This window comes from Barbatula barbatula (assembly GCF_947034865.1).
Source record: "Barbatula barbatula genome assembly, chromosome: 23".
In the NCBI taxonomy this organism is placed as follows: domain Eukaryota; kingdom Metazoa; phylum Chordata; class Actinopteri; order Cypriniformes; family Nemacheilidae; genus Barbatula; species Barbatula barbatula.
Window position 1 is genome coordinate 1,377,117 of NC_136786.1, and position 15,990 is coordinate 1,393,106.

Consider the following 15,990-nt stretch of genomic DNA (forward strand, 5'->3'; position numbering starts at 1 on the left):
ATGTAAACATGTTATTCTGTAGAATGTGTATGTACGTTAAAAGTACGTTGTGTGATGAGGATGTTTGTTTGGGTTTTCACAGTGTGTGTTAAAGTGTCCCGTCCAGCAGAACAGATTCTTGTTTTTACTCGAAGACAACACGCTGGTGAAGTTTCATTATATAGGACTGCCATTCTTAAAACTCACCATGACAACAATAACTCATGCGTCACATTTCAACTGAATCCTTACGAAACAAGATCTGTGTGTGAGGACACAATAAACTAAAGCTTCTCTCTCTATTCATGTACATACAGGTCCAGCAGGGGATTTTACTAATCTAAATAAAAACACATGCATTTGCTTAAAGTAAAAGGAAGTTTTAACTTTTTTGGTCACTAGTGAATACATTTATTTGCAGGTAGGGATGCCAGATAATGGGAAAATCACAGAAAAATCACATAAAAGTTTATTATTCCCCCGATACTGTAAATGTGATGATTAATTTTGTATGAAGTATGTTAAACATGTTTTACTGTGTAACTTTCTTTGAGGCGACATTTCCGTCTATCACACATTAAAGCATTAAGCCTCTGATCTTATCATTTAAAGGATTGTTTAGCCAACATAAAAAAATTCTGTCAACATTAATTCCCCTTTATGTTGATTAAAACCTGTATATGAGTCTTCTGTAAAACACAAAAGATATTTGTGGTTTCGTGTCCATACAATGAAGGTCAATGGACTCTGTGAAAATCATGAAAGCTGTTGATTTTGGCGGAACTTTCCCTTCGATCAGACTGTAACACATTTATCTGCATGTATTTTAAGTTGTTCAGAGATGCTGTTTCTGTGTTAATGAGTGCTGTGCTGAAGGTATAATGTGGGTTTTGTTCATGTCTGTATGGTGAAAAACGAATTGACAAAAATCACCTGCTTTCATTTTAAGCAATTGTTTAATTAAGTTTAATTTTACAGCACAAGAAAGTGGAAACGAAAATGAAAGGCAGACAAAAACACACAGTATATGTGTGTTACATCACCATTCATACATTTATGGTAAATGTGACTGTAGGAAATTGTTCAGTCAAAGAGAAAAGTGGATTTGGGTCAAATGCAATTCTGTCACTTAAAAACAGATAAAACTAAACTATTCTATTTTAAAAAAGCATATAAATTGATAATGAGAAGCTGAAGTTTATTAAATGTTTGTAACCAGAGCTCAGAGTTTGGCTGGTTAATTTGACTCTGTTGACCTCTGCTGGTAGATTCTGTAACTACAGCATCTCTCAAAAAACATCTATTTATGAATTGAAAATGAGATATGTAGCAACACAGTGGTTTAATATTCCAGTCATCATGGTTTATACATCTTCTTACAGTAGCTGTTTGTTGTCCAGTTCCTGGTGAAGATCAGAAAATGGACAGTCTCTGTTTCAGGATAGGTTTGATGCTGTTTGTGTTCTTTTGATATCACAATGATAAACTCTAAAGGGATTTAGTCACGTGATCATTTTGGCTGTAAAATCAATATGAGCACCTTAAGACAGGTTGTTGACCCCACAGTTGATCAATAATATATGATTATGTCAGCGGTATATCAATTAATAATTATGCTCATTTTCCCCTGCTCTCTTTTTGATGTTCTCCAGTTCTTCAGCTTTTTCAGGTTCTTTGATTTCCTTCATCTTCTCAATGAGAAAATCAATGTGCTGACGTGTGAACAGAAAACAGGTGTTCAGAGCAATCTTCTCCAGACCATCCACAGAGTTAAAAGCTTCCATTACCAGCTTGATTTTCTTGTTGTTTAATTCTTGAAGTTCTTCATTCAGCTTGTTGACCTTAGAAAGACTTTTCTCATAATTATCATCATATTCCTTCTTTAAATCTTCATTAATCCTCTTCTCAGACTTTCTCTGTGTTGCATATATTTTGGCTTCTTTGATATGTTTGCTGAAGTGGCATTTATTTGGACACACTGTGCAGTGATCATTTTTCATCACATTACCGCCTGTGAACCTACTGAACCACCCGCTTTCTATGAACTGACAGTTCTCCTCACAGATGGTGCAGCACATCGCCTGTTTAGCTACAGCAGAATCAATATCAACCTTTACTCTGTAGGACACTTCAACTGTGTACTCAAAGTTCTTATTTTCTTTGTGTTTCTCCAGATCATCTTGAGCCTGTTTCAACTTGTGTTGTTTTTGCTCCATTGTTTGAAGATGTGGTTTTAGTTCGGAGATGTTTTCCTCAAACTTTTGCCGTATTTGCAAAACTTCTCGAGTTGATCTTAAGCCTTTTGTTCTTATATGTTCAAGAAACGTAAAAAAAACCTCCATTCCATTACAACTGAGGTCCCAGTCTTGATCACAGGACAATGACTGACAGTTGTCAAACAGAAAATAAATGGGCTGGTTCTTCTCATCTACAGCACACTTGACTTGAGCTTCTTTGACGGCTGTAAGAGCATTTTTTGGTGGAAATCCATCGGAGTGTGTGAAGAGTAACACAATATTTTCTTTTATATCTTCACCAAATAAAGACTGAACAGCATCAAATATGTATTGTTGTCTGTCAGTGAGTCGGTTTTGAGATGCATTGATAACTAAACACACTGCATCAATTTCTTGGAGTCCATCATCAGGTCTACATAAGTTGAGCAGATTCACAGCAATCTTCTGATAGGAGCTCATATCTCGAGTGTCTCCAAATCCTGGTGTGTCAATGATTGTTAGGTCAAGTGAACTCTCTGGTATATAAACTCCATAGACAGTGATGATGGAGGTCTGACTGTGAGCTGATGTTCTGTCACTCTGATCATCTGTGATCTCAATCCAGATCTTATCTTCTCTCTTCACACCACACATGTAGTTGATCATAGTATTGATGAGGGTTGTTTTTCCAGTGCCTATTTCTCCAACCATCAGAATAGATTTATGAGGTTTCTCTGGGTCTCTTTTACCAAAGATGAGTTTTCTATACGACTCAGATTGTTTCAGATTATATTTTGTTGTCTGCAGACGATATCGAGCAGGATTTCCATATTCAATTAAGATGCTTTTCTTGATGAGTTTATCAGTTTTGGTCTGTTTTGTTTCCTGTAAATATAAAACAAATGAACACCAAAACTTTGTAATTGCTACTGCTGTACACGTGTTAGTAAACACATTTACAGCAGTTAAAGTTCATTTAATCTCGGAAAAGACAGGTTTATCCTAAGTGTACACTGTACCAAAAAAAGGCTTAATTTTAAGTGTTTGTTTTTCTAATTTAATAGTTTTTGAATTGTTTTATATAAGGAGATGGTTTGTGTGTTTTTTATAAAGTCTGAGAATATGGACCTTGATACTGTGGCTTCACTTTAAAATGTGTTAAACACTGATCTTTACCCAATACTGGGAGGTTTTTTTTGCCTAGCATTGCCTGAAGGGTTAGTGTTCCTTTTTGTATTTCTCCAGGTATAAAGTATTAAATGTTTTACCTTTTTGGCTACATACTTGGACCCTATATGAACCTATTGTGGTACACTTGAATGTAAGGAAAATCAAACTTTTAACTGTACCATTAAACTGGTACACAATAGGCGTACAAGTTTATCACAACCTACAGGCAAACATTTGTTTAAGATTTTTTTTGCATTTTTGCTTTATTTTGTACAGTTGTACAGTGAGAGAGGGGACAGGATGTGAAGTGGGAGAGAGGAAATGGGGTGGTTTCAGGAAAGGACAACAAGATGGGAATGGAACATTAGTTCCCCCCATGTGCAACCACGCCACATGTCGGAGCACTGCCGAGGCTATAGGCTCTGAAATTTAAAGTAAAAAATAAATAAATAAATGATAGTCATATGTTGCATGTGATGTCATGAAATTTTGTTAACCATCACTTCCAATCAATATGCGCCTTTGTTTATACTGAATATGTGACATGGTTCCTTACCAACCATTTTCCAACATTAAAATCTCAAAATTGGGTTTTAGGTTATTTTATTTTTATTTCATTTGCACTTTATTCAATTCAATTTGATGTATATAGCGCTTTTCACAATGTGCATTGTTCCAAACCCGTACATACGGGTATAAAAGGTAAGATAGTGCCCATTCATTCACCTTTTTGGGCTGAGGAACTTGAGAGGCACCCTCGTTCACTGCAGCAGGGAGCCAAGGTTACATCCGTAACCAAGACATTCCCTTTCTGTTGGTCTCTGCGCTGCGTCACGAATTCCAGTGGTATTCCCTATGAAATCTGCTGATCAGGTCGTGGTGCCCAGCACGACACAGACCGGGACACTCTGTGCTGGGTGCAGCAGGGTGAGAAGAGGCACCACTTATAGCGACAGTCGCCTTCTTGTTGGTGCTCTTGCCCAAGTGACTGTGCTCACTGTTGTGGGAGACAGGTCACTTCGGATCTCCTCATCCCGTCCGGGGGCCAGACATGGAGGTTCCAGAGGTCTGGTCTCGGGTGCCGGTCCGTGCCAGGGGGGAATGGCTGTCAGAGCGTGTGCTTCGAGAACCAATTGGGCGCAACTAGCAGACTTAGATGTTCCGTCCAGTGGCCAGCCCGTCCAGTGCCCCGACACTGCCTTCCCATTGCACACCACACCCCAGCCGAGCAGGGACTCCAGCCTGAAATGAGACATGTCTGTCCAAGGGGCTAGGCTTCTCCGGCAGACAGACATGATGGGAACACGCCTTGAGCCGGTGTGCCACGCTCTCCAGGGAACCCGACTCTGAAGCCAAAGCGGTCTCATATGCATCAACCCGAGCGAAATAGCTGCGGACGAGGACGCCATATGCCCCAGGAGCCTCTGAGTGTTTCAAGGGGACCGCTGACTGCCTGCCTGACTGCTGCAAGATTCTTTGTTGAAGATGGGGGTTTTATGGAACATTCATCAATAGTTAAGGAGTATTCTTGGTTGTTACGTATGGCGGTTATTGGTTCAATAAGTAACACTCCTGTTTTGTCCGAGTACAGTAATAAGAAATTGTTACTCATCCACTTTTTTTACATTGTTTATGCATTCCACAATTCAATGGAATTGCTGTGTTTCATGAGGCTTCGAGGAAATATAAAGTTGCGTATCATCAGCATAACAGTGAAAGCTAACTCTGTGTTGCTTTATTATATCTCCTAGAGGTAGCATGTACAATGCGAAGAGCCAAGATCCCAGCCGTTGCCAGGTTGCAAGCGGAATTCGCGGATGTGTTTTCACCCCTGCTTGGCCACACTAACCTCTTCGAGCACCGTATTGAGACTAAGCCGGGGCGTAAGTAAATGCTGAAGTTGTGTGAAGTGTTGAAGTTCGACGCATATACAATGCCACGGATTGATGAGTTGCTTGATCGACTAGGTGCGGCTTGTTTTTATTCAACACTCGATTTCACTAAAGGATATTGGCATATCTCCTTATCTCCTTGATCCAAAGAAAAAAACAGCTTTCACCACGCCGTTCGATTTACACAAATTTGTCACACTTCCGTAATGACTAATAGTAATGACTGGCAGCGGCATATGCAGCATCTGAAGGCGGTTCTGGGCTCGCTGAGAGGAGCCGGGCTGACAGTTATCCCGAAGAAGCATGCAATTGGGCATGTGGAAGTAAGGTATCTGGGCTTCCACTTGGGTCATGGTCAGGTGCGTCCCCAATTTGACAAGACGGCAGCAGTTGCGACCTCACCGAGAAGGAGGTGAGTCAGTTCCTGGGGCTGGCGAGGTTATTACAGAAGGTTTGTACCTAATTATTCGACCTCACCAGCCCGCTGACTGACCTCACTAAAAAGGAGGCGCCGAATCCCATCCAGTGGATGGAGCCGTGTCAGCAGGCTTTCACCCATGTGAAGGCTGCTCTGTGTGGCGGCCCGTTATTGCACTCTCCTGACTTTGCCCTTTTTGTTGCGACCGACGCATTGGGCAGGGGCCTGAGGTGGTCCTTTCCCAGGAGGCAGAGGGTGAGGAGTGGTTTTTGTGTACATCAGTTGCAAGTTCTCCAGGAGAGCCATTGAAAAGGATTGTTTAGCAATCAGGTGGGCCATCCTCACCCTCCGCTATTACCTCCTGGGGTGGGAGTTCATGCTCTGTTCGGACCACGCCCCCTACAATGGCTCCACCGCATGAAGGATAGTGTGAAGAATGAGGGATTGTCGAATATATGCGTAGTGGCGCTTTTGTATCTTATTTTTTAATTAAAATTTCACAGTTCCAGCCACGCCGACCCTGTCTCCTTCCTTCATCGCTTTTAACTTTATTACAGTTTGTTTGGTCTTTGTTTATTTCATTAAATTCTACACTGCGATTGGATCTACTCTCTGCCTGGTTCCTCAATGTTACACATGTAAACTATCCAAAGGCATTTCCTGATTGACTAATTCAAATGAAAAAGAAAAGCATTTTGCAAAAGCTTTATTTAAAATGCATTTTAAAATTATTAATGTTTTAAGTTCTAAATTAAGTAAACAGATTTAAAGTTGTTCTATCTACATTTTAAAATACGAATTAATTAAACTGTTTCAAATATGTATATTACTTTGTCTATTAACAAATTATATATTTATTAACATATTATATAACTTTATGTTTGAATTGTTAAATTGAAAAATCATTCCTTTATTTATTATAATAGTCCCCCATAGAGGACAGGTTGACCTATACATTTTTTACACCTACTATGATACATTTTAAAACTACAGTTGTTTAATTATATTGTAAAACATAGTCACATAGCTAACATAATTCTTAATTTGAAAATCAAATTACTTATAAAGAATTAGAGCTAAAATTGGATTTAACAGTTTTTCATTCCAAAATCTGCACATTACATCTGAGTGTTTAGGATAGAATGGAAAAGATAAATTCACAGCTTGCTGAGTTTCACAGAACAGTGAGAGAGAGAAAGAGATAAACAAGATGGCTGAGCTAAGACAACAGGACTGCAAACATTGAGGACATTTTAGCTTAATGAAAACATTTACTCACCAAAGACTTTGCTTCCAACTGTTCCTGTTCATCCTGAGTCATCTTCAAGGTTTTTGGTTGGGTCATGTCATTCCCTCATAACTGAAATCACATAACTGATCTTGAATTGTTGGATATTCTTCACCAAATGTCTCAGACTGAAGGTTGTCAAACAGAAAATAGATTGGCTGGTTCTTCTCATCTAAAGCACACTTGACTTGAGCTTCTTTGACGGCTGTTAGAGCTTTTTTGGGAAGAAGCCTGTTTGAGGAGTAACACAATGTTTTCTATAATATCTTTACCACAGGGGCGAAACTACTCAGTGTTAGGGGGTATGCAGAAACAGGTTAATAAAAAAGTGTGCCGGACATCATCATGTATGGGCTTGAAATAATAAAGGTTTATTTTAAAAGTATATCAGACAGCTACTGTAAGCCTACCATAATTATATGGTATATGGACACACATATATAAACATTTATTCATGGAAATTTGGCCATTTCTTTCTTTTTGCCGTATCTAAAACGTACCGAAACGTGACACAAGTGTATCGTATCGAACCGAACCCTGAATTTTGTGAACCATTACACCCCTACCTTTTCCATATTAATAACATTAAGAAATTAATCTGTTGGTATCAAGCTCCCTCTACACTTCCACCTAATGTTAGACCTACCTGTTGCTTTCCCCTGTCTTTCCTGATCCACCATCCTCACACCTGAATAAAATGAACTCGCTGTTAAATATAGCAGCCTAAATAAAATGTTTAAATCAGCCTAGGGATGACATCAGATAAGACAACTATTATGCAGTAAGGTTGTGCTGCTGTTGAAATTACATTAACATTTGGGATTTTAAAAAGTACAAATATGACACACACACATACATATAGAAAAGTAATTACAGGGTCACATCTCTCTCTGTTTAAAGGTCTGTGCTGATATATATATACATACATACATACATACACATATAGCACAGATCTTTAAAGAGAGAGAAATGTGGCCCTTGCAGCTTCCATGTCACCCAGCAGATGTAAAGTAGCCTGTATGTCTGACAGCACAGCTGAGCTAACATGAAGCTAGTGGTAAAATAAATTCCATGATAAACCAGCCTTATTGCATAAGGAATGTTTTCCAGCTTCTAGTCATTTATTGTGCATGCTACCTTATATTTACCAGTTCTTATTTTACTTTAATAAAATTGAGATATTTCATGCATGGCATTGGTACAATAGGGTTTAACCAAAATCTAAATGTAGATATCAGCAGCAACATTATTTTGCATTAAGTTAGCAAATACTTGCCAGTCAATATTTATATTTGCAAGCCTCCAAGTTTGGTAGCAAATCTATTCATGATTCCACGGTCGATTGCACAGCAAGCACGCTAGCTAACGTTAGTCTGTTAACATGAATATTGTATTTGCAAGAATAGACGTCACATTTTAAATCCTACCTGTTGCCTTTCACCATCCACGTATTTAGCTGCTGTCGCATCCCTTGACAGGCCATCTCCTTTTTCCATCTTTCTTTTTCTATTTTTAGCCCCCGAAGGCTTTTTTGGTTTATCCATCTTTTTCTAATTCAAATTTCAACGACAACTCACCAACGTTACTGCGTACTTAACGTAACTCACAGCGCCCCGCCCACTCGCGATATTACCCTTCTATGTCTAAATAAATTATATGATGGAATCTTATGAGGGCACCGGTGCCGCCTAGCCTGTTAGTCCTCTTAAATGTATATAACTTTTTATATATACAATAACTTATATAAATTTTATAACTTTTATTATTTCACATTTTTAAACCATAGCGTTGGCGCCCCTATGCACCGCATATAGCGCATACCCACTTTTTGCACCACTGCTTTACCATATAAAGACTGTACAGCATCGAATATGTATTTTTGTATGTCAGTGAGTCGAGTTTGATCTGCTTTAATCACAAAGCACACTGCATCAATTTGATGGACTGACTTATCAGATGTGAATAAATGTGCAAACTTTTGGCTATCTCTTGGTCTCATTCAACTCTTTGAGTGTCTCCAAATCCTAATGTGTAAATAATTGTTACATCAAGTGAACTCTCTGGTATATAAACTCCATAGACAGTGATGATGGAGGTCTGACTGTGAGCTGATGTTCTGTCACTATGTTCATCTGGAATCTCAAACCAAACCTTGTCTTTTCTCTGAACACTACATGTGGTATCCTGATATTTAAGTTATACTTTTGCCTTCCACTCCACACCACAAGAGGTGCAGTTGTTCAGGAGGTGTGTGTGTGCACCGGTGACAAAGAAGTGTTACGTTGCTGCTGGATGTTCTGTAAAGTAAAAGGAATAAAAACACAGTACCCTTATAGTGTGTGATTCAGTCCTTATATAGCTGAAGTTACTACACTACACATGTAGTTGATCATTATATGCATGAGCCACGTCCGGTTGGTCGGGGTGGCGGCGTAGCTACAATCTTTAGAGACTTTCTTACTGTAACTCAGATAACAGAGCATAAATTTAAATGATTTGAAGTGCTTGCGTTGAACATAATTATTCCTAACAAAAGTAAAATATCATTGCTTTCTTCTACATTGGCTACGGTGTATAGACCCCCTGGTCCCTATACTGATTTTCTGAAGAGTTCGCAGACTTCCTATTGGACCTATTGGTTAACGTTGATAAAATACTAATTGTCAGAGATTTTAATATCCACGTAGATAGCGCTAACTATGCATTAGCACTGGCGTTTACAGAACTACTACAATCTTTTGGGGTAATACAACACATTAAAGGACACACTCATCGATTTAATCATACACTAGACCTGATTATATCTCACAGAGCTGATCTAACCAATATAGATATTATGCCTCAAAGCGACGATGTCACCGATAACTATCTTATAACAGGTACTTTGCGCACGGCAGGAATCAGCCCTTTAACTCGTTATCGAGTCCAATTACCTCGACTACTAAAGATATTTTCGCAAAGAGCTTGACAGATCTGACTCCCTTAATAATCATACCAATAAATAACGAATCGCTCGATGACATGACCAGCAAATTGGGCACTATTTTCTCTAATACATTAGAAGCTGTCGCCCCCAAGAAGTCAAAAAAGATTAATGAGAAAAATATTGCACCATGGTACAATAGCACCACTCGCGCCCTTAAAAGAGAAACACGCAAACTAGAGCGCAAATGGATAAAATCGCAATTAGAGGTCTTTAAAATTTCGTGGAAAGAGAGTGCAAATTTTTATAAAAAGGCACTAAAAGCAGCAAAGGCTGAGCACCTTCATAACCTCATAGAAACCAACAAAAACAATCCAAGGTTTTTATTTAGCACAGTCGCTAAATTAACAAATAAACAGACATCAACCGACCTGGCTATTCCGCCACACCACCGTAGCCATGAATTCATCATACATGCTGCCCCTCGGAAACATTATTAAAAAACATGGAATTAGCTTCCATTGCTATGCAGATGATACTCAGCTATATATCTCATCAAGACCAGATAAATTCCTTCTTTTAAATTCTAATAAAACTGAAATATTACTAATCGGACAAAAGACACGCAAACTGAATATTTCTGATTATAAACTGCAAGTTGAAGGATGTACTGTTACTCCAACAAATACAGTAAAAGATCTAGGCGTTATATTAGACAGCAACCTTTCATTTCGAAATCACATCTCAAATGTCACAAAAACAGCCTTTTTCCACCTAAGAAATGTTGCCAGGTTACGAAATATTCTGTGTGTTGCTGACGCGGAGAAGCTTATTCATGCATTTATGACCTCAAGACTTGACTATTGTAATTCGCTACTTAGTGGTTGTCCTGCATCATCAATAAACAAACTACAGTTAGTTCAGAACGCAGCTGCCAGAGATCTAACCAGGTCCAGAAAATACCATCACATAACCCCAATGTTATCAACCCTTCACTGGATACACATTAAGACTTTAAAGTTCTTTTAATCCCCTATAAAGCCTGAAAGGGTTTAGCCCCTACCTACCTAACAGAGCTTCTATCACACTACAACCCATCACGCTCTCTAAGATCTCAAAACTCAGGACTTGATAATACCTAGAATAACTAAATCCACCAAAGGGGGTCAAGCTTTCTCATACGTAGCACCTAAACTCTGGAATAGCCTTCCTGATATTATTCGAGCATCAGACACGCTCGCCCAATTTAAATCTAGATTAAAGACGCATCTTTTCAGCTAAGCATTCACTTAATGCAAAAGATGCTAAATAAACCACCAGGAGATGCTGACATTAGATATTATTTACTAGGTCTTTTTTATAACAAGTTAAACTATCCATGTTCTGTGTTTTATCCTTTTTTTGTGTTTTTCGTTTTTCCCCTGTAAAGTTGCTTTGGAACAATGCAAATTGTGAAAAGCGCTATATAAATAAAATTATATAGCTATAATAAATATACATTTATTATAAAGCTTTTTATAAATATAAAAAATAAAAAAGCGCAGCCCCCCGCTTTTCTTGGAGACAATGAAGTACGGGCTGTAAAAACCCGGAGAATATCTCGGCCAGAGGGACAAGCTCAATCTCACCCTTCGCCCGAAGGTTGGCGACCTTGGCCCGAAGCACAGGAGCATCCTTGCCTCTGATTTAGGTGGAGAGGATACCCCGAAGCTTGGGCGGGCGCTAGGCGAACTGAATCGCATAGCCGAGACAGATTGTGATCCCCAGCCACCGTGACGGTCCGGGAAAGGGCAAGTTTCTGAGGGAAGGGACAATCCGCTGCACCACGTCGTAGAACCAGGAATAATAAATGCAGGAGTCATCAGCATTCGATGTGATGGCTCAGAAATAAAAAAGTAATTTTCATTCAACAGTTTTCATTGGCCTTTTCAAGTCAGTCAGAGATGATAGGTTCTCAAGTCAAACCCCATTCTGTCGACACAACGTCAAGAGACCGACAGAAGGGTAACGTCTCGGTTACGGATTTAACCTCGGTTCCCTGATGAAGGGAATGAGACGTTGTGTCGAGACTGACAGAATGGAGTTTGACTCGGGAACCTATCATCTCCGATTATACTTTAAAAAGGCAAATGAACTTGGCCAAAATGGATGGCACAGCCCATTCATTCACTTTTTTGAACTGAGGAACTTGAGAGGCACTCTCGTTTGGTGCAGCAGGCCAGCGCAGAGCTCAGTCCGAATAGAGGCGCATGGTGCGTACTGGACACAACACGTTTAGGGTCGAGTCTTCCTCCAGGGGGAGCGCCTGCAAGTTCCCCACTTGCTCCCTGAAGGGAGTGGTGGAGACTTTAGGCATGTGGCCAGGTTGGGGTCTAGCCAACTGTGGAGACCCGCAACTGTAAGCACTCATTGGACAGGGAGAGTGCATGGTGATCCCTTACCCTCCTGATGGAGTCGAGCGCCACCAGGAGAGCCGTCTTCATCGTGAGAAAGATTGGGTTCTCCAGGGGCTCGAACAGGGCCGTACGCAGGCCCACCAGGACCAAATGAGGTCCCAAGAGGGTATGGAGCGCAGAAGGGGGATTAGCCCTCTGCACGCCCCTTAGGAATCTACTGATCAGGTCGTGCTGTCCGACAAAACTTATGTGAAGGGGACAGCATGACACCTACCGTAGGACTCTGTGCTGCAGGAAGCACAGCGGCGAGAAGAGGCGCCACCTATAGAGATAGTCGCCTAGTGGTTGGTGCTCTTGCCCGAGTGACCGTGCTCACGACTGCCGGAGACAGGTCACTCAGGATCTCCTCGTCCCATCCATGGAGGTTCTAGAACTCTGGTCTCGGGTGCCAAACCGTGCCCTTCTTCAGTGGAATCGGCCAGGGGAGAGTGGTTGTTAGAAGCGTTTGCTCCGAGAACCAAGTCTAGTTGGCCAATAGGGTGCAACTAGCAGAACTTGATGCTCCTCTTCCCTGGCTCCGCACAGTACCTGGCGGGGAGTCTCACTGGGGGGGAAGGTGTACTTCGGCTTGTCACACGGCCAGCTGTGCTCAAAGGCATCCATGCCGAGGAGGGGCTCAGTCAGGGAGTACCCAAGTGGCAAACGGGAGGGGGCGGGGAGGCAAACAGGACCACCTGTGGCTGCCCGAACACCTCCCAATGAGCTGGACAGCACGGGGATGGAGCTTTTTCACCGTTGAAAATTGTTGTGAAAAGTATTTGACGGTGTCACCAAACAGCCCACCTTTCAAGATGGGTGGACTTCAAGTGGACTTTCTCAGCATCTCCCAACTGTGCAAGGTTAAGCCAAAGATGTCTCTCTTGGACCACAAAAGTGGACATCGTCCGACCCAGCATGCCTGCCGTCACCTTAGTTTCCCGGTCAGTGGCAGTGCGCAGTTCCTGCATGAGCGCTGGGTCGCACTTACCCTCGTTTAACTGCTTCAACGCCTTAGCCTGGTGGACCTGAAGAAAGACCATGGCGTGAAGCACGGAGGCAGCTTGTGTAAGCCTTCGATACCAGTTATGACGAGAAATTACCCGCTTTGGAAGGGAGCCTTGGTTGGTACGTCCAGGTGGTGGCGGTCTCTGGGCACAGGTGTATTGCGACAGCACGCTCCACCTGGGGTACCTCGACATAGCCTTTAGCTGCTCCAGAGTCGAAGGAAGTCAGGCAGTCAAGCTCGTTAGCCGTGAACTTGTCGAAAAGTCATTGGCCTTTTAAAAGTACAATCGGAGATGATAGGTTCTCAAGTCAAACCCCATTCTGTCAGTCTCGACTTTTATACGGTTATAGTTTCGTGCAATAAACAGATATAGTAGTATTTTACTCAAGTCCATTTTATCTGTACCTTATGAGACTACATTGTAAAGCATACTCCAGTACAATTTATGTTTTTTAGCTTTAATACAGTAATTAATTACATAAAAAAATTGTGGTAGATTTTAATGTACTCAAGGATTTGGTCTTGACCTCATAATTGCTGCTTGCAGCTATATTTAGGGGTCAAGCCGGAACGGAGACCCCTATAGTATCCGTTAGATTTCTTATTATTATTATTCCGTGATGGAAGTCTATTGCAGCCCATAGAACCATACCCAGGAAAGTTTTTTTCACAGATACTGGATGGCTTTTCCATCATTATCAGAGCAAATTTGAATTCTCTTACTCAATCCCTTTAGCGCCACTAACAAACCAAACTTTCACATATATTTTTGCCTATAACTTCTACATTGTAGGAACAAAATTATGTTTTCATCTGAATCCTGAGCTCATACCGATTCACTGGTGCCAGTCTAACCTAGTCTTCAAAAGTTATAAGCAATTATATTGTGCTCTTTATGCTTTTAAATACTGTATCTGCTCTGCAGAAACTAATCATCAGAATGTCCCCATGTATTTTCTTTTGTGCCCTAGGGCTTGACACCGTAATTGCTGCTTAGAGCTCTATTTTGATGATGTATTTACTATTTGCATGTGTTTTTATTTTTTTGCAATGATGTTTGTTAGGATGTTTATACCTGTGTGAGAAGCGTTGACAATATATCATGACTGTTTCCAGGTCAGAAACCTTTTCAGGTTTGATATAAATAGACATTAAATCTAAATAAAGTCTTGACACATTTTGGAGAAATCACAAGTCATATTACGCAAAATGGCAAAATCTACTCAAGAAAAGCATACAAGATATAAATGGCATATACATATTTGTGTCAATAATTCTATGACTCTAAATAATTGAAAACAATTGTTTTTAATTAACATGATTTCCTGTAAACACAGAACAAAAATGCATGACACTTTTAAATTTAGGTAGAAAAACGTCTCGGTTACGTATGTAACCTCTGTTCCCTGATGGAGGGAACGAGACGTTGTGTCAAACCCATCTGTCAGTTTGACACAATGTCGAGAGTTGTGTTCCCACCCTTTAACTGTTATCATGCTATTGATTCCATTTAAAACAATCTAATAAACCTACATGAATGTTACATTTCATCATTTTGTTGTTAATGCTGTGTTTTAGGACAGAAAATACTTTACAAAAAACAAACTTTCATTTGTACTCTTTGAACTCTTTATACTCTTTAAAAAAAAATTCTAGATCTATCAAGATCTATTCGATTTTATTTAAAATTTCAAGTTCCTGCAATTTTTGTTCTCCCACATTACCTGACTTGAAGATAATATATACAGTATATATTAAATATCCTTAATTCACAAACTCTAAAGAATGTCGTCGAATCTGAGATAATTCCGTTTAAGGTCATTATTCTGCCCTCATGTACGACGTCTGATTTGTACAGCTAGACAGATAGTTAACAGCAATGAAGAGAAACTCCAGACTTCTTATTGAGGAATGATGTTTTATCTTTTGAACTCTTTTCTTCCTCAGTTTTATTTCTTAGTGTTTTCTCCAATTAAGTCTGTAAGACTGAAATAATAAACAGAAAATAACATTACAAAAGTGTAACATCTGAAGTGTCTCTTACACAATAAACATGAATTACCCAGTAACTCTCTATACAGTATACAGCATTCTCTATATCAACACTTTCACACAATAAACTACAGGTGTCCTTAATGTATAGTAATAAAACAAACATCCGCAATATCACCAAACTACCTGTTAGACTGTTACATGTATAATATATATACGAATCAACAGATGTAAATAAATCAACTACTTAATCTAAGGCGAAACGTCGAGGCTCGTTGCTGAGCAGATAAATCAGCGAGTCAGAAAACAAAAAAGCTTCAAACTAGAGCATACGCGATGAAACTGAAAGAGTCACGAACGTAATAACACACATTACTTAAAGTAAACATACATCATACAGAAACCACAATTCTGACGAAAAAAGGACTTACAGACAAAGATTTAACCAAACTCTGTAATGACGCAGACACGAGGGTGATTTCCGCACTGTTGCTCGGCTCGAACGCTTGCCCGTACTAACGTGTCCGACTAGGAAACAAATTAAAACGCCGAAGGGCGGAACAGTCATAATGTTTTCAGAGCTTAGTAAAATGAGTCTACAATACTTACAAAGTTATCTGTTTTTCATCCTTGTCCAACTAACACACAGTTAGATTCAGAGTTCATTTATA

General features: G+C 39.9%; 1 protein-coding gene across 3 annotated transcripts; it reads right to left on the reverse strand.

Moving 5' to 3' along the window:
- Window positions 1-927: 927 nt before the first annotated feature.
- Window positions 928-15,967, reverse strand: LOC306889104 (uncharacterized protein). 3 transcript variants are annotated; one of them, XM_079447809.1, is made up of 3 exons: window positions 15,929-15,967; window positions 6,955-7,035; window positions 928-3,080 (listed from the first exon to the last, which is right to left on the reverse strand). In XM_079447809.1, the coding sequence occupies exons 2-3, from the start codon at window positions 7,018-7,020 to the stop codon at window positions 1,584-1,586; spliced, it is 1,563 nt and encodes a 520-aa protein (XP_079303935.1). In that variant the 5' UTR covers window positions 7,021-7,035; window positions 15,929-15,967; the 3' UTR covers window positions 928-1,583. The 3 variants fall into 3 exon arrangements, with proteins under 3 accessions (XP_079303935.1, XP_079303936.1, XP_079303937.1); XM_079447810.1 differs by lacking the exon at window positions 15,929-15,967 and adding an exon at window positions 15,751-15,836; XM_079447811.1 differs by lacking the exon at window positions 15,929-15,967 and adding an exon at window positions 15,751-15,836 and having other exon boundaries at window positions 6,955-7,049.
- Between the last annotated feature and the right edge of the window lie 23 nt (window positions 15,968-15,990).